Source organism: Thermoascus crustaceus (assembly GCF_041956765.1).
Source record: "Thermoascus crustaceus strain CBS 181.67 unplaced genomic scaffold VTN00scaffold_7, whole genome shotgun sequence".
Taxonomy (NCBI): Eukaryota; Fungi; Ascomycota; class Eurotiomycetes; order Eurotiales; family Thermoascaceae; genus Thermoascus; species Thermoascus crustaceus.
In genome coordinates, this window is record NW_027192533.1 from 625,068 (window position 1) to 645,524 (window position 20,457).

The 20,457-nt window shown below is 54.2% G+C and overlaps 6 protein-coding genes across 6 annotated transcripts; 1 reads left to right on the plus strand and 5 right to left on the minus strand.

Annotated features, from left to right (window-relative positions):
• Nucleotides 1-1,179: 1,179 nt before the first annotated feature.
• VTN00DRAFT_9243 (uncharacterized protein) lies at nt 1,180-2,817 on the minus strand (the record flags this gene model as incomplete). Its single annotated transcript, XM_069436182.1, has 1 exon — nt 1,180-2,817. The coding sequence occupies one exon, from the start codon at nt 2,815-2,817 to the stop codon at nt 1,180-1,182; it is 1,638 nt and encodes a 545-aa protein (XP_069284828.1).
• Nucleotides 2,818-3,435: 618 nt separating this feature from the next.
• On the plus strand, nt 3,436-5,521 carry VTN00DRAFT_9244 (uncharacterized protein; the record flags this gene model as incomplete). The annotated part of the gene is made up of 2 exons (XM_069436183.1): nt 3,436-3,714; nt 3,794-5,521. 2 exons carry the CDS (start codon nt 3,436-3,438, stop codon nt 5,519-5,521), a joined length of 2,007 nt encoding a protein of 668 aa, XP_069284829.1.
• Nucleotides 5,522-6,213: 692 nt separating this feature from the next.
• VTN00DRAFT_9245 (uncharacterized protein) lies at nt 6,214-7,602 on the minus strand (the record flags this gene model as incomplete). The annotated part of the gene is made up of 1 exon (XM_069436184.1): nt 6,214-7,602. The coding sequence occupies one exon, from the start codon at nt 7,600-7,602 to the stop codon at nt 6,214-6,216; it is 1,389 nt and encodes a 462-aa protein (XP_069284830.1).
• A 683-nt stretch (nt 7,603-8,285) lies between these two features.
• Nucleotides 8,286-9,542, minus strand: VTN00DRAFT_9246 (uncharacterized protein; the record flags this gene model as incomplete). Its single annotated transcript, XM_069436185.1, has 3 exons — nt 8,286-8,385; nt 8,484-9,098; nt 9,199-9,542. 3 exons carry the CDS (start codon nt 9,540-9,542, stop codon nt 8,286-8,288), a joined length of 1,059 nt encoding a protein of 352 aa, XP_069284831.1.
• A 553-nt stretch (nt 9,543-10,095) lies between these two features.
• VTN00DRAFT_9247 (40S ribosomal protein uS8) lies at nt 10,096-10,820 on the minus strand (the record flags this gene model as incomplete). Its single annotated transcript, XM_069436186.1, has 3 exons — nt 10,096-10,285; nt 10,343-10,412; nt 10,688-10,820. The coding sequence occupies 3 exons, from the start codon at nt 10,818-10,820 to the stop codon at nt 10,096-10,098; spliced, it is 393 nt and encodes a 130-aa protein (XP_069284832.1).
• A 1,614-nt stretch (nt 10,821-12,434) lies between these two features.
• VTN00DRAFT_9248 (uncharacterized protein) lies at nt 12,435-19,970 on the minus strand (the record flags this gene model as incomplete). The annotated part of the gene is made up of 15 exons (XM_069436187.1): nt 12,435-12,621; nt 12,682-12,790; nt 12,845-13,088; nt 13,146-13,478; nt 13,532-13,748; nt 13,802-14,430; nt 14,500-15,306; nt 15,433-15,491; nt 16,971-17,333; nt 17,390-17,539; nt 17,594-17,669; nt 17,711-18,466; nt 18,530-19,103; nt 19,176-19,542; nt 19,700-19,970. 15 exons carry the CDS (start codon nt 19,968-19,970, stop codon nt 12,435-12,437), a joined length of 5,142 nt encoding a protein of 1,713 aa, XP_069284833.1.
• Nucleotides 19,971-20,457: the final 487 nt, after the last annotated feature.

Sequence of the window (20,457 nt, forward strand, 5' to 3'; positions counted from 1 at the left end):
CGCCAAGGACCTGAGGCTGATGGTGGATGATACCATGGCCAGCGGCAGTGGAGACTCCAAGCAAGATAACATCCGGATAGGCGGAGGAGCAGGCCAAGCCGCCAGGGCAAACTTGCAATAATTGAACCATGTCCGCTAAGAGAACATGCAATTGGCCTCTCTCCAGCAGCCACTCCGTCACCGTCGATTTAATGTTGACTGGACTGTGAAAATCCGTGGAGCGAGACTTGGCGGGAGCCTTGGCATCTCGGCGGAAACGGCCAAACTGGCCGCGCTGATAAGGGTCTGCCTGCAGAGCGCAGACCCACGAGTTCTGCAAGCGAAACAATGCAAGTCGGGGCTGTCCCCCAGCCCAGCCCAGATCGTGCAGTCTGGAGACGAGGGTAGAATGTTCCAACCGGTGCATCGCTGCATCGTGGACCCGGTCCATCGGGCATCGGAGGAAGCAGGCCGGTCTTGGCGACAGGCGGCACAGCGGCCCGTGCAACGCCAAGACTCGCCGAGGTTCCCGAGCACGGGAGGACGGCATCGGGCTCTTCCGCCGACGAGTTCCTTCCCTGCCATGACTGGCGGGCTTCGCACGTATGTCGCCTGCAGCTGGGGAAAGATGCCAGTCTGGGGTTGTCGGGATCACCGGAATGGGAAATCCTTACTGGCTCCCTCTCCGTCTGCGCATGTACACAGTATGCATAACTAGTCCCGATACATATGACCTGCGTAACACAGCTTCGCATCAGATATCCTATCCAGGGTTCTGCATCGGGGATTTTAGGTCCCACGAATATGCACTCTCGTACTTTCTCGCAGCTATCCTCTTCCAATGAAGCGGGGAAACGGGTATCATGTGAAGTATTTACATAGCTGAAAAGAACAAGAGAAAAAAAGAACCGGACGACAGGCCATGAACAAGTCCGCTATAGTACAGTTGATGCTTTTGTTTTTCTTTCTCGTCAGAAGCCAAGGCTAAGCAAAAAAAGAAATAAGTACTTATCTAGCTATTTACATTGAACAGATAGGAAGATAGGATGATATGCTTTTGTCTTTCCTTGGCGTGCCAAATGTGTTGAACATAAATCATTCCACGTCGCCAATCCATGGCAAAAAAAAGATGAAAAATAAATAAAAGAAAACTAGGTAGTCAAAAAATGAAACAAACCGTCTATATGGTTTTCTCTCTTTTCATCTATGCACGAAGCCCAACTTCTCACCAACCTTGACACGTTGGCCCTTCTCGATGGTCCAGTTCCATCCCCCTTCGCGCTCACCGCTGCCCCAGCCGTCGTCGAAGCTCTTGCGTGTGCCCATGGGGGCCTCGAACACGAGCACGATGGACGATCCCAGCTGGAACCCGCCCATCTCCTCACCGCGTTGAAGCGGGTGGCCCGCCAGCGTCTTGCTGGCCTGGCGGTATGTCGCCTCCGCGAAGCCCGAGTATGGCTCACCACGCTTGGCGGCCAATGCGGCGGCGCGGTCCGCAGCCGTGTCGGTCGTCAGACTGTTGGTGCGGAGCTCGGAGTCGAAGTTGATTTTGATCGAGCCGACGTTGGTCGCTCCCACGGGCGTAAAGCTGAAGAAGCCCCAGCGCCAGCGGCCCAGGAGGACAACGCGCTCGTTCAGAGTGAATAGACCGGGGAGGGTGCGCTGGAGGTAGGGGGAGACGGAGTAGAGCTCACCGGCGAAGTGGCGGCGGCTCTCGACGACCCAGGGCACCGGGGAGTGGAAGCGGTGGTAGTCTCCCGGTGCGAGGTAGATGACGACGTAGTAGAGCGCGTGGTTGGCCTTTTGGGGAGAGTACCATGCGGAGCCGTCACCCAGGGCGAGGTCAGCCCGGACTTTGGCCTCTGAGCCTAGCCTTGAGGACGTGGAAGCATCGAGCGACGTTTCCTTTTTGGCCTCTGATCCGGCGTCTCCGGACAGGAGCGTCGGTAAGGTGTAGGATATCCCGTTGATCCTGGCGAATTCCTCGTCGGCCGCCATGGTCTCCGCATCCCTTGGTGCAGTTTCACCCTCGTGGTCGGAGAATTTCTTGGTGGTGTCTGCGTGAGACGGGGTTGCTCGGCCCAGTAGTGCCTCCAGACTGTAGGTCATGCCCTTGACCTGCTCGACCTCTCCCCTTTCAACCAGGCCGAATTGGAGGATCCGACCGTCTGCTGGTGACACGAGAGCGCGGGGATCGGGGTCAATTGGTCGGACACCCGGTTTGAGCCTGCGGTAGAAGAACGAGGCCAGATTCGGGTAGTTGTGCAGGTCCGGTTCCGAAACCTCGTCAAGGTTGACCCCGAATATCCAGGAGTAGAGCTTGAAACCGGGAACCCGAAGAGCGTAGGGGAGCTCCAGCTCATTGAACCGTCCCCAGAGCCGCGACATGGCCTTCAGCGGCAGCGTAGACATGATCTGAACCTGCCACGGCCCGCTGGGCCTGATCCTCTTGCGAGGCGGCGGTATGCCATCTTCATAGCCGGCCTCCTTCGATTCTCGCTCTAGACGCTCCGTCTCGGCTCTCTGTGTTCTGTAGAACTGCAGAAGCCCCAGAAGAGCTATGCCGACCCCGACGGGGATCGGACGCCACTCCACCTTGGTGTTCTTCAGAGCGGACCTCAACCTGGACCCGAAAGATTCCTCCTTCTTTCCGCTCTGGTTGCTGCTTTCCTTTTTTTCACCCGTCCTCCAGGACCTAGATGACGAGAACTGCTTGTAACTGCTGGTGAAGTAGTTTGTTCGGTACAGCGGAGACTGCAGTAGCAGAGCTCTCTCGGGGCCACCAGTGAGGACGTTTCTGCGGAAGAGCGCAGAACGGCCGGTCAGGCGCATGGCCATTATTCCGGCTTTACTCCATCAACGTCCACAATCCCTGGAAGAGTAGATAAGGGGAGGGGAAGGCCGTCGAGGGAGGCGGAGAAAGTATCCCACGGTGCTCGCATGATGTGAGGGGACGGCGGTGCACGTCACCGCCCGGCAGATCGCCGGCCGCCGGCATTTCGATCTTCCGGCCAGCCTGAGCGACGTCAACATCGAACTTGATGGAGTTTTCCCTGAAGATGGCGGATGAACTGACGGCCTCAGTGCTGGCTGGTTGCTGCTTGTGAGACGCGCTTTGTGGTCGGGTTTGCAGGACGCTCCCCGCAACTTAGATGACAGACGGCTGCCAGGTTCCGAAAGGACACATCCACCTTAACACGGAGCGTGGCTTGCGCCGCCATCCCCAGGACTAACTGCAGGTATTTCAGCTATCTCCGTGTCCAAAAGGAACCAGGACTGTCACATATCCTGAATAATCGTCCTTTTCTCTTTTTCACACCTACTCTCTGGCGTTGGGAGCCCACGGCATCTCTCCATCCTGACGCACGTCTTGTCGCGTGCCGCACCCAACTATGAGCTCTTGATTGAAGCAAGGCATCTGATCCTCAGACAATCTACCTACCAACGTCTACCAGCATGGCTTCGAGCAGTGTAGCTTCTGAGAATGCCTCAACGGCAGACTCAGGTCAAGCGCCGCGAACGATGGTTCTCCATGTCCTCTCCCCCTCCCTCGACGCCCCCAATCGCCTCACCTTCAATGACCTCCCTCTTACAACTACGGTGGCGGAACTCAAGGCGCGAATCTCACAGTCCATACCAAGCAGGCCTTCATCAGACAAGCAGAGGTTGATTTATCGGGGGAAGCCTCTTGTGAACGACAGCGCCATGCTGCAGAACATACTTGAGCCACCTGACGTGAGTGTCCCCGCATTCCCCAAATTCCACGAGTTGGTCCTCCATCTTTGGAGATAGGATGCTGAACGGTCGACTCCAGGATCCTGTCCATTCGATGCATCTCGTCCTCCCCCCAGCCCCGACCCCGTCCGGCACTGCGAGCGCTCCTGCCGGTTCTAGCACCCCGGTTCAAGATACCCCCGCCGGGCAGACAGACCCAAGTCGCTATCTCCGCGGCTATGTGCAGCCAAATCAGCAACTCCGACTCAGAGGCCTTGCCTCTCGTCCTTCTCCAGGACCAAGTGAGTCGGAGATTGAAGTCGCTTTGAGACGCAACATTGAAGCTCTTCGCCGCCAGATCGAACAACAGGAGCAAACTAGAGGGCAGCCGCAGCGACAGGGCTCAGACGCAACTGTCTCCTCTGGTCGCTCCTATCAGCTTCCCAATCTACCTACATTTCAACATTTTACTTCGCCGTTTACATCATCGGCGCCGCAAACACCGTCCAGCCTTGCACACCAGCCTACATCGAGAAATACCTCCTCATCAACCCTTCCCATGGCGGATTCCACAGTTTCAGAGGGTTCAGCGGGGATCAATCTCAACGCTGATCAGACTACGGACGTTACGGACGTTCACACAACTGGAACCGGAGGCACTGAGGAGGTCGAGAACAGGCAGCTGAGACTCCTCCAGCTGCAGAACAATATTAGCTATGGTGAAAGCCAGCTCAATCGAGGTGTCGCCCCTCCTCTCGATAGTATAGCTCACATCAGAAATGAGCTATATAGACTGCTAGATCATCAATCTATTAACCCGCTCGCTCCTCGGGACGGTCGTATAGAAGCATTGCTCGCTCGCGCTTTGAACCTCTACGTCCGCGCGGATCAGCTTCGTGTCTCGCAGGCCAGATCTCCCGCTAACCGTCAAGACGATGCCGCAAATCCGGTGACCACCCCGGACGCAGCTCATGCTCCGATCTATCTGCTTTCGTCCCCAGCCGGGCATGAAGCGTTGATAGCATCTCCTAGCGGAGCTGCAGCGATTCAGTCGTCCATGGCTGTACTCCGGTCCCAGCAGGCGCAAGCGTCAGGGCCAGCTTTGCGGCAAGACCAGGCCCAAGGAGCACTGAACCCTGGCGCAGTTATGATGGACAATGCTGTCCGACAAGTGCTGCTTAACCATCGACGGTTGGAAAATAACCGCCAAGCCGCTTTTGCTCGAAACCTGAGACGGATATGGCTGTTCATCCGGCTATACTTCTTCTGCTATTTGTTCAGCGAATCTGGTACCTGGTCGAGGGTTATCTTTGTCTCATTGGCAGTGCTGATCTCGCTTCTCTCCGAAACTGGCCTTCCGCGGCAGTTTCAGAGGATGGTGATCGCCCCAGTGCAACGACATCTCGAAGGCCTCGTCCACATCGGCGCGGATGAGATCCAACCAGTTCCTCGTGGTGGGGTCGGGGCGAATCTGCCGCCTGAAGCTGCAGAGCACGCTCAAGTTGCCGCAGGTGGACCGGATCAACGCCGCACAGGGCTACAGCAGAACCTGAGGAGACTGGAGCGGTCCTTGGCACTATTCTTTGCCAGCCTGGTTCCCGGTGTCGGAGAGAGACATGTTGAAGCGAGGAACGCAGTTCAGGCCGCTGCGGAGCGGGCGAGAGCTGAAGAAGAAATCCGCAGAAGACGCCAGGCGGAGGAAGCCGCCGAAGCAGCTGTGGAAGAAGCTACCGGAGCAGCCAACCCGGACGAGCCAGCAGGGGGACCATCTCCGCATGAATCCCCGCGTGTAGGCTCGCCTGAACTGAATAATGCAGAACAGCAATAATACCACGATACCCCCTAGAGATGGAGTTGAGCGGTGAAGGTCCATGTTTGTTCGGGATAGCACTTGTATTTTCTGACTGCGGTCTTCTTTTTTGTCGAGAAGGTCCATACTGTGGCATTGAATGAACCGTTGCACAATTGGAAGATCCCCTACGTTGCTTCCCCTCCCCGAGACAGCTTCTGTACAGCTCTACCCATGTTTTTTCCTTATGAATAATGTCAGGTTACAAACGTACACAAACTAATAAAAGAAGTGGTCAGCAGCGGCAGACTTGTACTTTGTCCTGTACACATACTATTAAGGTAGCATGTACAGCATACACCTAGAACCCAGGGTTTATCCTGTCTACCTTGAGTTACGGATGAGAACAATACCGTCACAAGGACCCAATTGATTGGTTAAACTATGCAGTACAGGGCCAGCCTGCACATCGAGTAAGGATTGCTTCGACATGCGTGTGATACAAATTGTGCTCTCATCCAGTCAATCAGAAAAAGAGAACCCCATCATGCCCATACAACAGCAACCTGGGAATCAAATATTCATCATCGAAGTAGATAAAAAAAACCTGCCTATTCCCGTCCTAGAAGTCGGAACTTCTCTCCCCACTGCATACGTAGGTAAATTCATTTTCCCATCTTCATCTTCATCTTCATCCGCACCAAACTCCGAGGAAAGAAAAGAAAGTTAATCTAATCCTCCTCCAACTTCGCCAGCCCGCCGCGACTCCGTCTTAACCTTTCGTCGAGACTATCCTCCTGCAGCTTCCGATGCAGCTGCGACACGAACCGTCCGCGCTCGGACCGGTTCCGATCCTCCTCGGCGCGCTCGCGGTCCTCGGCGGCGGTGATATCGGCAACGCGCTGGCGCCGCTTCTGCTCGAGCTCGTCGGCCGCGGATTGCATCTCTGCGAGGCGGCGGAGGCGTTCTTCGTCCAGGTTCTTTTTGTTGTCGGAGGTGGAGGGAACTCCGTTAGGAGGAGGTAGGGCTTTGGTGTTGTTGGTGGTATCTTTCCGGTAGGAGTCTCGTCTCGAGTCACCTTCACGGTCACGGTCATGGTATGAGGATCTTCGATCGCGGTCGCGATTTCGAGAATCATCCTTCCGATCATAGTCACGGTAGGAGGTTCCGTTCTCGCGGTCGCGGTCACGATCACGATCACGACGTCTGTCACGATAGTCGTCGATGTCGTCGTCTCTCCTGCTACGCCGTTCACCGTCCCGGCGCCTCTCCTCCGGAGAAGCAGAAACCGGCGAGCGCGACCGTCTGCGATCTTCGTCCCGTCGACGTCTGTATCGGTCGTCACGATCACGGTTTCGATCACGATCGCAGTCTTCCTCGCGCCTGCTGGAGCCGTGGTGATCCCGATCATAGTCCCGACCATCTCGATCGTCACGATCATCCCTCCTGCTGCGTCGCGAACGCTCCGGAGAAGACGGAGAATCTGACCTGTGCCTGTGCGACCGGTGATTATGCCGATGGTGATGACGATGATGGTCACGATCGTCATCGTCCTCCCTCCTCCGCTTATGTTTATGCCTGTCCCTATCCTCCTCCCGCTCCTTGACCCGTTTCTCAACCCGACTCCTCCGCATCGACTCCTTCACCATAGCTTCATACGCGGCCTGCTCCCTCTTCTTCACCTCGAGCAACGGATCCGCCCGGATCTTATTCATCGTATCCCTCGCGGCGTCGACGCTATTCTGCTGCTGGGCCCCATTCAGCGCGACCAGATCGACGCCCTTCTCGAGCCTCTTATTCTCCTCGCTATCCTTCTTCAGCAGGATCGAATCGATGCGTCTCTTGCCCAGGAGATAACTCTCCATCTCCTCCGAGGTCTGCTGCCCGGGGGCCGAGGGTGCCTGGTACATCCATTCGACGCGCTGCTGCCGGGGTTTTTTCCCCGCGGCCTCCTGGAGGCGTTCGAGTTCCTGAATCTGGCGCTCCTCATCGCGCTCACGGCGGAGCTGCTCGATCCGCTTGCGCTCCTCGAGGGCGCGCTTCTCCTCGGCCCAGACGCGCTCTTGGTTCCGGATCAGCGAGGGGTGCCATGATTTCTTGAGGTTGAGGTCGCCACCCATGTTGGGCTAACTGGTGCACCCCGCTGGCTGGGTGCGGTGTATGTAGGTTAGATAAAATGGCGGCGAGGGATAGATGGGATTGAAGGTCTCGTGAATGTTTGCTTGGTGATGCTCGTTGTCAAGAGTCTGGGCGGTAGGATTGCCACCGGGCCGACTTTTTCGCCGGGTGGTGGTCCAGGGCTTCGGGCTGCTGGCTAAGCAGATTTGGCGCCAAGGGACCGTCGCTCCCCACGGGGTCGAAGTTAGATACAGTCAGAAACGTTCAAGGAATCACTTGAGACCGAAAATCCATTGCTTGTGCTCAAGGTAATGGCAAATGACGTGCTGCTGCGTGCTAAGTAGTATGTACTTCCTTTCAGACAGTAGTAGCTGGCCTCCAAAGCACCTCGTAGACGTCACTTTGGAAACCATAACGGAAAGGGTTGTGAAGACCGTTGGAGCGGTTCGTGTTCATAACTCGTCTTTGGACAGCAGGGCTCGAATCTTCTATTAGCTTTACTATTCGAAGCCTCCCCAGACTCTCAACACAAGAGCCAGTATGAACATTGGTGGTATTGAGACTTCACAACATGCTATCCCCCATGCCCAGATAACGAAGATCTTTAGAACGGTATTATAAACTAAAAGGCATATATACACAGTATGTATATTATGTACTGATGCATCTGTATGTGAGAATACATTCATAACTTTGTCCCAATCGACGACTCCTCACTCGACTTGGGAGTCGCAGTCGGCGGAGCCATGGGACCCGTATCGAACGATTCTTCGCCGTTGAAGTGCCTATACAAGTTCCTTGTTAGCCCCAGTAGTTTATCATAGAAAGGCCAGAAACATGACGGCTCAACGATAAGAAGGTAATGTGGATGGACAGTACTCACCACCCCCTCTCCGCTCCACCGCTCAAGAAGCTACAATCCCCATTGACGACGCAATCCCATCCGCCACCAACTCCCTTTCCACCTCTCCAATCCGGTACGGACGTATCTGGACGGACGATTTTCGTTCCTGGCGCTAGACGTCCAGATTTGTCACCTTCCCCCGCAGGGATGCGATCAGATATACAGGACGAAGAAGAAGACCTTGTCGGCCTCCCCCGCCTGACGAAAGTACTCAACCCCGCCGTGAACACCTTAAAATCCTCCACCCCTGAATCCTCCGGCATATTCCCCGTCAGGGCCCTCCCCATCGCGATGAGCGGCGCCGCATGCGAGCAAATCAGGATCGCCTTGCTGCTTGTCCTTTCTGGGGATCCAGGGGGCAGTGAGGCTTCGAAGGCATCGATCTCGGCGTCCACGTCGGCGATGATGGCCTGCAGGGTGGTCGCGACGCGGTCGTGCAGTTGCGCGATGGTCTCGCCGCGGGTGGAGGGGATGAGGTGCGGCGTGTAGTGGGATTCGGGGGCGGGGTGGAGGATGGTGGGGAAGTGGGAGCGGAGGGTTGAGGGCGGGGAGGGGGAGGGGTGGTCGAAGAAGGTGGTTGGGCCGAACCATTCTCTGGTAGAAACAGTATAGTCAGTGTCGTTTGTTCACATCTGATCGCATGCCCCGATGGTCAAACAGAAGGAAATAAGATGTACAGATAGATAATACTCACCCCAACCCACGCTCAACCCTCACATCCAAATCAACCCCATCATCACCACACTCTCCCTTCCCCTTCTTCTCCTTCTTCCTCTTCTTCAACGCCTCCACAGCCGGCCGGATCGTCTGCAAACACCGATAAAACGGACTACAGTACACCCTCCACGGCTTCGGCTCGAACCCGTCACTGACCAGGTGCGCGGCGAGCTCGTGCGACTGGCGCACGCCGTGGGAGGTCAGGATCGGGTCGGCCGGGTTGCCTGTCGGGGTGGGGAACTGGGAGTGATAGCGGCCGGTTTTGAGGTCGATTGTCCAGTTGAGACGGTGCTGGGAACATGTTAGTCGAGAGAGGTACATAAGTTTGGAGTAGAGGAAAGGATGAAGGATAGGTACCTACACCGTGGCGGGTCAGGTATATTGTATCTAGAGGCATTATCATAGATAGAGTAAGCTTGAGGATGCCTCTGGAACTTGATTACGAGGTCAATCCAACCAAGCCTGCGTTATTATCATTTGGACTTATAGAAAGAGATACGAGTTGCGGGGAAGACTTCCGTCTGGATAAAGGGTCGCAGATCCCGCAGGCGGTGAACAACAAGCCTCGGTCCGCCTTCGACACGGGATAAGGCCACAGTTTACGACTGATCCAGAGAAAAAAACTACCTGGGTATATATGAATTGTTCGAGACAGATGATATTGGCTATGAAATATGAACGAGTAAATGACTCTTCAAGCTATCTAGGGCGTAATTCGCCGGGGAATATACTCATCCGTTTCGCCAAGACGCCATCATACAAGCTCGTAACCCGCTCTTTTGTTTCATGACCATTATCATTCAATCCCGACACATATTGACGCTTTTTGTTATTTTTTCAGTTGTTTTAACCAGAGGATTCCTGGCAGGGGAATCTAGTAGAAGAAGCCAAGGATCTTGCCAGCGACGTGCTTGCGTCTGGCCTCCTCGTGGTCCATGATGCCGGCAGAGGTGGTCAGGACGACGAAGCCGAACTGACGAGAGGGCAGCAGCTGGACGACCCACTTCTCGAGCTCACGGAGCTGGACGTTGTAGCGGGGGTTGATGACACCGCACTTATTCAGGCTGTTCCGGTCGTCAGCAATTGCAAGTTGAACCAAATGGAAGCTTTTGGAAACTCACCGTCCGTTGAGCTGGATGACGATCTTGCCAGAGCGGTGGTCGTCAACCTCCTCGAACTCGCCAATGTAGCCTAAAAAGAAAGTCAGTGATGTGGCGAAGATTTAAAAGCTACCTAGCACAGAGCAAGGGGTGTCCAGGAAACTTGTAAGATCTCCGCATCATAAAAGATGTCATTAATATCTCGGGTACTCAAAAGGCAGACGTCGTGGAGTGGGGTAAAAATCGAAAGCGCCGCCTAGTTATCAACCCGAATTTTTTTTGTCTATAATGACGGAGATCTTGACTGATGATTCCTGGACACCCCTCTCCTGCGCCGACACTAAGGTAACGGAAGGCGCAACATACCGTGCTTCTGCATGACAGTGAGGAACTTGACAATGACCTTGGAGCTAGGTCTGATCAGGACCTGGCGGCGACCGGCCTTCTCGGCGTTGTTGATGGCGTTAAGCGCATCGTTGAGGACGGAGGTGCGGACCATTTTGGCGGTGTTGTCGAATTGAGATTCTCAAATCGTTTGATAAATAATAGAAATGAGGTATCTAAAATATTTTTGTCCCCATTCCCTCAAAAAATCAACCACCACCAGCGTGGTGGTCAATTGAGGGACAGAGGTCAAGAAGTCAGCCACCAGTAGCCTTTTCGAGCGCAAAGAGTGCCCTTGACATTGAAGGGTTCTTAAGCCCGTGCCGCAAGGAGAGAAGCGTATCATCCTCGGTCGCGACCGAACCCCTGGGAAACATCTACCGCTGGTCCATATCTCAAACGAGGATGATTGCTTCCCTCAGGCTAGCTGGAGGGCTGAAGAGATAGGAAGAAGAAGAAGAAGCATGAGAGATACATACCTCAATGGATGCTGGGATGGCGGGACGTCGAACAGCTGCTTGTCGTGCAAGAAAAAAGAGGATCAAAAGACGGTGAGGATTAGCTTTTTCCTGGTGGTCGGTGGGCCCGCTTAGGGTTTCGACAGCCGAAGCCCTTATCTTGATGGTCACGTGTCGATAAGGATAGCACCACGCTTTCCGTCCAACCGCAAAAGGTTCGATAGCTCCGTAGAAAGACGAATCGTGAGCGAGATCTCGAAGCAACCTCAACCCTTCCTATCTCATTCATAATCTCAGACCAGAAATGCCAATCCGAGATACCTCCATAATCTGACAACACTCACTATAGATAGAGCACCCTTAACAACTTACCTGCCATCTAATCGAAGCAGCATGAACTACGACCCGGAGAGCACTATCAGTTAAAAGACCGGAAACTTCGCATTTTAACGCCTAAGACGGAGACACGACACGAGACCAGCCGACCGGATCTAGCCAGCCACCTGGGCTGCACCCGCGCCAACGCCCTGCGATGTCTCTTCTAAATCTCAAAAATCATAGCGTACTAGACCGTGCCGTCTCATCATACGCGTATCTCTTCTTTACAACGCTCCGACTCCGCCTCTCCATCTTCCGTGCTAAACGTTATGGGAAAAGGAAACAAGATTCATTTCGTTGCGATGATTCTTCCCTCATGAGGGTTACATGACGTCTTGGGCATACATGACTTTAAGGGCAATGGTATTTAAACCGGGGTCTTTGTCTAATTAAAAACAGGTAAGACGATTTAGATAATGAAAAAAGAAACCAGCGACAAGCATCGACGACAGCATTCATTCGGAAACATGGAGGTCAAATAAGGGGGGGCGGAAATCAAAGTGAAGGAAGGGGGCGTCCAGACGATGCTTGCCAGGATGAGGCAGGGGAAAGGGAGAAGAGGGAGGTAGATCGGTGGTGCGCAGTGCTTATCTCGAAGGGGGATTGATCGTGCGGGGCAAGTGCAGGGGGGCTGATTCTTTTGGTGCCGATATGCAATGCTTGAACGGTATGCGGGCGAGTGGGGTGTTCTGCGATAGGGTTGACGGACGTGACTGGACGTTTCATATATTCCCACATGGTGTGAAGATCACTCAGTTGTGAAAACGAACGTCCCAGTCACGACGCTACTTCCCTCACCACACGATCAATTGTGGTTTGCTGCAAGGGGGCGCCAACAGATATGTCTCTGGACGAGATCTCTGTGGCTAGGGAGTATGCTAAGCGACATACTTTTACGACATGGCAGCTGCAGTCGCCAGGTTGATCTGGCGCTTGACCTGCTCTCGAGTCCAACGGGCGGTATCGATGGTGCGCGAACTGTACTCCCTGTTCGTCCTCGTTTCCCTAACCAGAGAGGTAACCCAGTCTTGCCGGAAGTAAGCAGCAAACTCGCCATTGGGGAAAGCCTCAGCAAGGTCACTGGGTGCAGTTAGCCAATCAAGTCTGGTAAAATATACCATCACGGAATAATGGACCTACCCAATGACACCCATTGATGCTCTCATCAGTCCTTCGCTCCGGCTTGGGTCTTGGGAGATAAGGTGAAGGAGGTTGAAGATCGATTCCACGTAGGGCTGCAACTGGGTGACTATACCATTGTGAGCTGTTTGTCGTGGTACCGCATCGAAGGGATATTACTTACCCTGCGGCGTTCCCTTGTAGGCAAGGAGGATACCTCCCCAAGCATCCATGATGCCTTCACGGAGAGAGACAATGTAGTCGAGCATGTCAAAAGACACGTCAGGGCTTGCAGTTACGCTCGAGGCCTGGTGGAGCACCTGTGCGACCACCGACAGGTAAGTGTCGAAGTGTGTTCCAATGGCCTGAGCAATGTCACCGAACGTCTCGAGGATCGAAGGCTTGAGCTGGTTGCTGAGGGCCGTGCTCTGTAACAATAATTAGCATACCGATCATATCTTAACATCATGTCAGAAGCTTCTTACCCTCAGGTTGTTCAGCAAATAGTTCATGAAGGTGTCGCAGTACGGCTGAGCCTTTTCGTTCAACGACCGTACGATGTCGCTGACGAGGCCAATCGCCATAGCGCAGAGACCAGGCTCCTCCTGGTTGCCCAGAGCATTGTACAGGAACGGAGTGAATGGCTCCATATACTTGGTGAACTCTTCCTCCAGAGCGCTGGCAACAGCACCGACCGTAGCGAACACGGTATCCGGTACGCTCGACTTGGGAGGCACGGTAGACAGGACCTGCAACAGGACCTCCATAATACGGTCTGCCTGCGGCTTAATATCCGCCTCAAGACGCTGAACAATAGCCTGGGAACAGGTCAGCAGCAAGTCCGTGTAAATGGCGAAGATGATATACACACCAATAGCACGCTAGTCAAGCTAGTTTGCATCTCCTCAAGGGTGATGCGGTCCTCCACACTGACAACCTGCTGCTGCATAGACACAGTCTGCGTGAGACGCTGAATGATAACGTCGGACAGCGTGGCAACCATGGGAAGGCTGTCGTTTGCAGCATTCGTAACGAATGCATTCAGGACCTCGTAGGCGGCGGTGCGAAGCTGGTTGTCGGCATCGGGTCTGTTCAGAGTCAGTAACAACATTTCGCGTGGAACAACCGCCTCCAAACTCACCTCTCAGTGACAACAAGCAGCGACTTGACACTGTCCTCGAAGTGCTTCGACAGAGGGTTCGTCTGAGCACCTCCCTCGCCGGCGAATCGATCAGCAAGGTTCATCAACGCCCAGCAGCAGGAACTGGCGATCTTGGGGGTGGCGGCAAGGCCGTTGAAGAGGCACGAGATGAGAGCTGGCAGCTGCGCTTCAGGGTCGATTGCCTCGGAGCAGAAGTCACAGATGCGGCCCAGAGCGTAAGCAGCGGAGTCCTTGACGGGGACCTCGGGGTCACCCATCATGTCCACGAGGACAGGCAGAGCCTGCTTGACAAGAGGCTCGAGCACCTTGACATCCGGCCCATCCATGATGGCACCAAAGGATGCCACGGCGGCATCCCGGTAGTGCCAGTCCTGGTTGCGGATGTTTGCTTCCACGAAAGTCAGAACGGGCTGGATGATATCGCCCTGAACACACTGGGAGTACAGCTGCAGAGCCTGGTAGGCAGCGCGGGAGACATTGTACTCGTCATCGCCAGCATCCTCATCCTGCTTGGTCATAACATGGAGGAGAACTGGAACAACCTCTCTGCACGCGATGCGCGCGAAGTTGAAGAACGGGCGGATTTCAGTGGAGCCCTCCGCTTGTGCCTGCAGTCTGGAGTCAGGAAAAGAATTCTAAAAAATAATTAAAAAAACACATCTTCCGGGTGAACATACGGCTGCATTATCATCTTCAATAGCAATCTCCTCCTCACAGACGGTGCACCAAAACTCAATGGCGAGCTTGGCGACATCCTCCTCTTCGTTCTTCATGCCCTGGATAGTAAGACCGAACAGCGCCTTCTCCATGTAGAAGCGCATCTTGTCGTAATAGGAGCCCATGATACGGTTAAGGCAGCCAAATGCTCCGGCCTGTATCCGAGGGTCCTCGGCCTGTGTCGCTTCGCAGACGACCTGCATGATGTAATTCCGCTCGCCCTCGTTCTCCATGTTGGACCGCACAAAGTCAACGGCGTCACTAAGCGCCTTGATGGCAGCAAAGCGGACATCCGCGTTAGTCTCCTCGCGCCGGGCACCCTGGACGACGGCGGTCAGGATGGCGTTGGAGTGCGCGGACAAGCTGTCCCGCAGGTCGGGGTCATCGGATTCACAGATGAAGCCGATGGTGGTCAGAGAAGCCTGCTTCAGATGCTCCGAGCCCTGTCCGACATTCTGAACGAGGGTGCTCATCAACTGAGGCCACTGGTTCTGGGGCAGCTCGATGGCGGCTATGGAGACGATGAACTGGGCTGCAGACTGACCAGCCCGGCTGTCGGGCGAGCCCAATGTCTTAAGCGCCAGCTCCTTAACCTGGTCCTTGACCGGTGTGGGAATCTGCTGTATCCATCGTGCCTGCACCTCGCGCAGTCTGGCGACATCTCGGAAGGTGAACGCGTTCTTCAGAGCAAGACCAGCGGCGGTTCGGATATGTGGCGCAGAGCTTTCATTCGCCAGCTCTTGAGCAAGAGTTGTAAGATAGGCGGCCTATCGACAAAAAAAAACGAAAGGGCCGAGGTTAGTCATCACCAGACTTGGTTATTGCAGGACACGGACCAGGGAAGGGGAGGGGTGATTTTGGAGGGGGAAAGTGAAGAAAAGCGAGTTACGTACAAAGTCCACCTCTGCCGCATGAAGCAGCTGCTGTTCCGCATTCTGACGCGTCGCCGCATCTGCAGAGCACAAAGAAAATCATGTCAGTTTGAGACTTTCTTATTTTGAGGGCGAGAGAGCCGCAGGAGCAGCGGGCAAGGGGGAGTTTTGGTGGGTGCATGTGGTTAGGGTGGTGATGTGATGTACCTGGCGACAAGGTGCCCGCCAACACCTGGGTGACGTCCATGTTGCCTTATGCGAAAACAAACCGGGTGTAAGAGGCAGGCAGGGCAAAGACAAGCGGAAGCTCCAGTCGAGGGAAACTGAGCAGATCGAGACCAGGCCAGAAGCGTGTCCACGACGAAAAAGAGTGTGGTTGTGGACCGGGGAATATTTTTCCAGGCCGACGGTAGGAGTGGTATGTGGAAAGGACGGTGGTTGTGGATAGTGACGAGGCGTGCGCCAGGTCGTTCCGGGGAAAGAAAAAAAAGAGAAAAAAAGCTGCCCTTGGGGGGGGGGGGAGGAGCAGGCGACGGGAAGAAGGAAAGAGAGGAGGTCCCGAAGCACGACAGAGGCGATAATATTACAGGAGAGGGGAGGAGAAGAGTCGCAGGGGAGAGCTGGAGAGGTCTGGAGAGGTCGGGGGGAAGTCGAGGACAGGCCGTGAGTGGTGAGGGCGTCGTTCGTAGGGGACGGTAGGCCGCTCTGGCTGCGGTGTGCTGCGCCCGGCGGCGTCTGCCTGTGCTGTAGACAGAGAGAGAGTGCCCGCCGCCCGCACGGCACGTGAGCCCCGGATGCCAGAGCAAAAGTCATGCATCCTCGCCACCCCCCTGCATATAACACTCTAAACCTTTCTTATTAGATTGTTTTAATATTAGGTACACAGTAGAGTCCTGTTTGATCTCTCCCCTTCTCCTCCATCCCATCACCCCCTCCAGTTCCACCAGACTCCCCTTCCCGTCATCGCCCTGACCCGTCCCGTCTCCCCCCGCCCTCCAAAACATTCCCCCTCCTTCTCTTTGTTTTGATTTTCCTCCTTGCAGTGTCCACCGCCTGCCCTTCCTGCGACCGGGGCGACGGGCGGGTCTGGCACCGCGTCCCAGCCAACCCCAACACACACAGGAAGGAAAAAAAAACACAAATGTATGGAACTACGGTCGAACGCTTTAGAAGCGGAAGCATGGACCGGTTCCTGACCTATGGGGTCTGATCTTTTTGTTTTCTTGGCTGGGTCAGGGCGCGGGGTTGGTTTTATTATTTATTTGGGCCGTCTGATCCGTTGGGGGCCTGATCATATATATATATATATATACACATTTTTCTTTCTGGTAGTAATATAAAATTTATCAAGGTGCAGTACGTGCACGATTTTATCAGTTCTAATCCTTCCAATCATGCTATAACATCACGTAGACAGATATAGCCATGCATCCGTAAAGTCTATGCAGAAAATCATGCAGACGAGACTCCTATCCCATAAGACATTTCTTCCCTTCTTACGCCATCCATTTTTTTTTTCTATAATTCAGACAACATGGTGTGATGGTCCTCCTGCTCACCTTCTCCCTCTTCTCCCTCCTCCTCTTCTTCCTCTTCAACCGCACCGTCTATGTCCAGAACATCGTATCTCGACCCGTCCCCGTATAGCACACAGATAGCCCTCCGCCCCTTGCGTCCGTTGACATCCATCCGGACGGGTTTCGCCTTGGGTCCAGACGCCGGGAAGGCGTGTTTCACGAGGCTGGCGTAGATGGAGTCGTCTGAGATGTCGAGGCTGGTTACGGGCGTATCCGGCTGCGGAGTGGAAGAGGTAGACGTAGGGTCTATATCAAAATAGGTTGGCACGAAGGCAGCAGGAGTGTCGTCGGAGGCATGGGCTGCCGGTGATCTGAAGGGCAAGTTGAGAAGGTAGGAGGAGCCCGCTGCGATTGAGGTTAGTATTCATACATAGAGTAAAGTGGGAGATAGGGTCACATACCTCCATCTGCCCATAGGAGCATGACGGTGTCATCTTCAACGAATTGCACTTGGCGTATCTCTCCCTCCCGCAAGCTGAGGGTTGCGATCGAGGTGCTCCGCGTCGAGCTCACGCCATTGACAGTGTCGAGGGCGACACGGTAGATGTAGACTGTCGGACATAGTCAGTATGAAGCCATTGCAGATGGAAGATCCTATAACATACAAGTATGTTTTGATTTCAGAGACTTCGTCGCGATGTAGACGGCACAGAATTTCTCTTCCTCGGCATCCTGGACGGCCTGTCAGCGTAAGCAATAAAAGCTGAATCGCACAAACATACCTCATAACGCATCGTGATATCATTAACACCCTCATCGCAATCCTTGTGAAGAACAAGGGGACTCCGATGTAGGATCCCCCTTCGGTGCGTCAGGGCAATCTGTCCAAACACCTTATCACACTGCCGCCCCATACGGGCCACGAAATCATTCAGCTTCGGCATATCAAGCGGTCCGATCTCATCACTTCCATATGCCTGTTGTTTTTGTTTCTCGCGCTGCTGCCTCAGCATCTTCTTGTACGTCTCGAAGAACGAGCTATCCTCGCCGCTTGGCCACCATTTCTCAGGGGAGGAGGAGGGCTGAGGCCTCATGCCTATTCCCGGAAGCGGTTGGATAAAATCCTGCAGAGCGCTGTTCGTCAGAGGGCCCCGGATATACTTCAGTGTCTGGGGGTGATCGATCATGTCGGTTTTCTCCATCAGCTCTTCCAGTGTCTGCGACATGGGCTCCGCGCTCTGGATGTCGATCTCGTGGCGGAGCCACTTGGAGAAAGCGAGGAACTGGGTCAACTCCTGGTTCGTATATATCAGGACCATATGTCCAAGAAGATGGAGGCAGTCCGCTGTGTCAACAATCGCCTTGAGATCCTGCGTCTCCAGGCCCAGCACGCCGCTGAGCTTATGGAATTTGGACAGTCCCATCAGCCGGCTGAGGATTACTTCAGCCCTCTCCAAGGCTGGAAGGAGGCATTCATGGGTCAGTCTACGGACGTTCTCGTAACCAGTCGAGACCGCTTTCTCCCAACGCTTATGGCCCTGTTCATGTAAAAATCAGTACCCGATAAGAGCCAATACCAAGGAGAAGGAATAACTACATACCCTCTCTCCAACAATATCAATAAGGAATTCCTTCAACGGCTCGAAACAGTGCCCCGTAACCGCCAGATGAAACGCCGCAGTCACAAAATCACAATGACACTTCTCCTGCAAATCTTCATTGATACTCCGCATGTACCTCCCCGGCAGATCTTGCGCGTTCTTCCACTCGAGCTGGATCTGCCGCTGCACCTGGTTGATGTACCTCAGGAGGTTCTGCAGCTGAGTCGTCTTAGCCGCAAGAAGCGACAGGTAGATTCCTGACTTGGTGATAAATCGTAGATCGAGAGTCAATAGTGATAGGGATTTCTGCGACTCTTCCGATGATGGCGCTGTCACCAACAAGGCATGTGTCGAGCTCATGGGGTCTGAGGCGTGACGGAGAGCCGTACAAGAGCCCGAGCCCCCAACGGAGCCTCCAACCTGAAGAGAGCCGATCTCGAAACAGTCGAAGATGCGGAGGTGGATCGTGCCATCGTCAAATCCTACGACAAGCACATCCACAGTGTCGCTGTTGTTTTTGTTATTCGAGTGGAAGATGGCGTCAATCGACGCTCGGGAGCTAAACAGATCATCACTGTAAAAGCCGTTAGGGAACGTTCCCCACCCCATATCAGGGGATATAATCGACATAGGGAAAATCGCTTACTCGCCCCCCGTCCCAGGCAGCGTACTCAGCTTCGGCAACGAGCTCTCGATATCCAACAGCGCCAGCTCCCGCGGCAAATCCGCCTTGAGGAACGCAGCCGCCTTGGACGGATGCATGTCCGGCGTCAACAGATCCTCAATGGAGATCTGACCGCCTGCATTCTGTAGATTACGCTGCGCAGCTTTGCTCTCGGTGAAGTTGAGGCCCCATCCCAGGCAGGTAATCTTTGCGGGCTGCTTTGCTTCTTGGCAGCTGGATGCTGCATCGCCCTCCTGCGGACCGGCCAGGTAGTGGTGGACAGTCTTGCCACTGTAGGAACTGATGAGGCGGATGGTGCCATCTCCGCAGGCGACCGCGAGAAGGTGGCCTGGATGGGGGGGTTAGAAAGAAGTGGCCAAGTAGTAAACCGAAGGTCCAAAACAGGAGGGTAAGAAAGTCAAAAAAAAAGCATTTAAAATTCAACAAATAAACAATCCCACAGATAAAGAAAAGAGATTTTCGCAGACAAGATAAAAAAAACATACCATTATTCTTCCACCTCAACCCCCTCAGCTCCCCTTTCTCCTTCGCATCCTCATCGAGATACGGATCCCCACCAAACGACCCCCCAAACACCCGCTGCCCATTCAGCCGGAAGACATGCAGCTGATCATCCTCCGCGGCCAGCGCAATGAGGTCCATCGTGGGGCAGTAAGTCAGCGTGCCACTGCCGGGCTTGCATCTCGTCGCCTGCAGCGTCTTCTCCGCGACGGCGGTGAGCTGCGGCCGCGGGGCTGCATTCTTATTTTCAGCCATATTTGTTTTTTGTTCGCAGGGAACCAAGCATGGGATTTGCCCTATTATTGCATGGCATGTGATTAATTTAAAGTGTTCTGTCTTGTGTTCTATATGCAGGTGTCCGGGGTCTGTTCTGAGAAGTGGATTGCACGGTGCTTGGCGCGAGGGTGTTGACCGTATTGGTGGTGCAGGTGGCATTTTTCGCGAATCATCTTTGCGGAGAGGGTCTTAGACGGACAACGACAAACTTCTTCCAAAACTGAACACTCCTTCAGGCATGCAAACCTTGAATTGGGCTACAGGGTAATGAAAATCTATTTAATTTTGATGGTTCAAATCCAGCTTTCACATATATACTGTACAATATTTCACACAGGTACCCATGCTATGCTATGCTCCAGCAGAAAACCTCTCCAAGCCTAGGTAAATATCCAAAGTCGGTATACAAATGAAAATGTTTGCCAACGAAAGAGATAACTCCGGTCCATGCTCAGGAAAAAAAAAG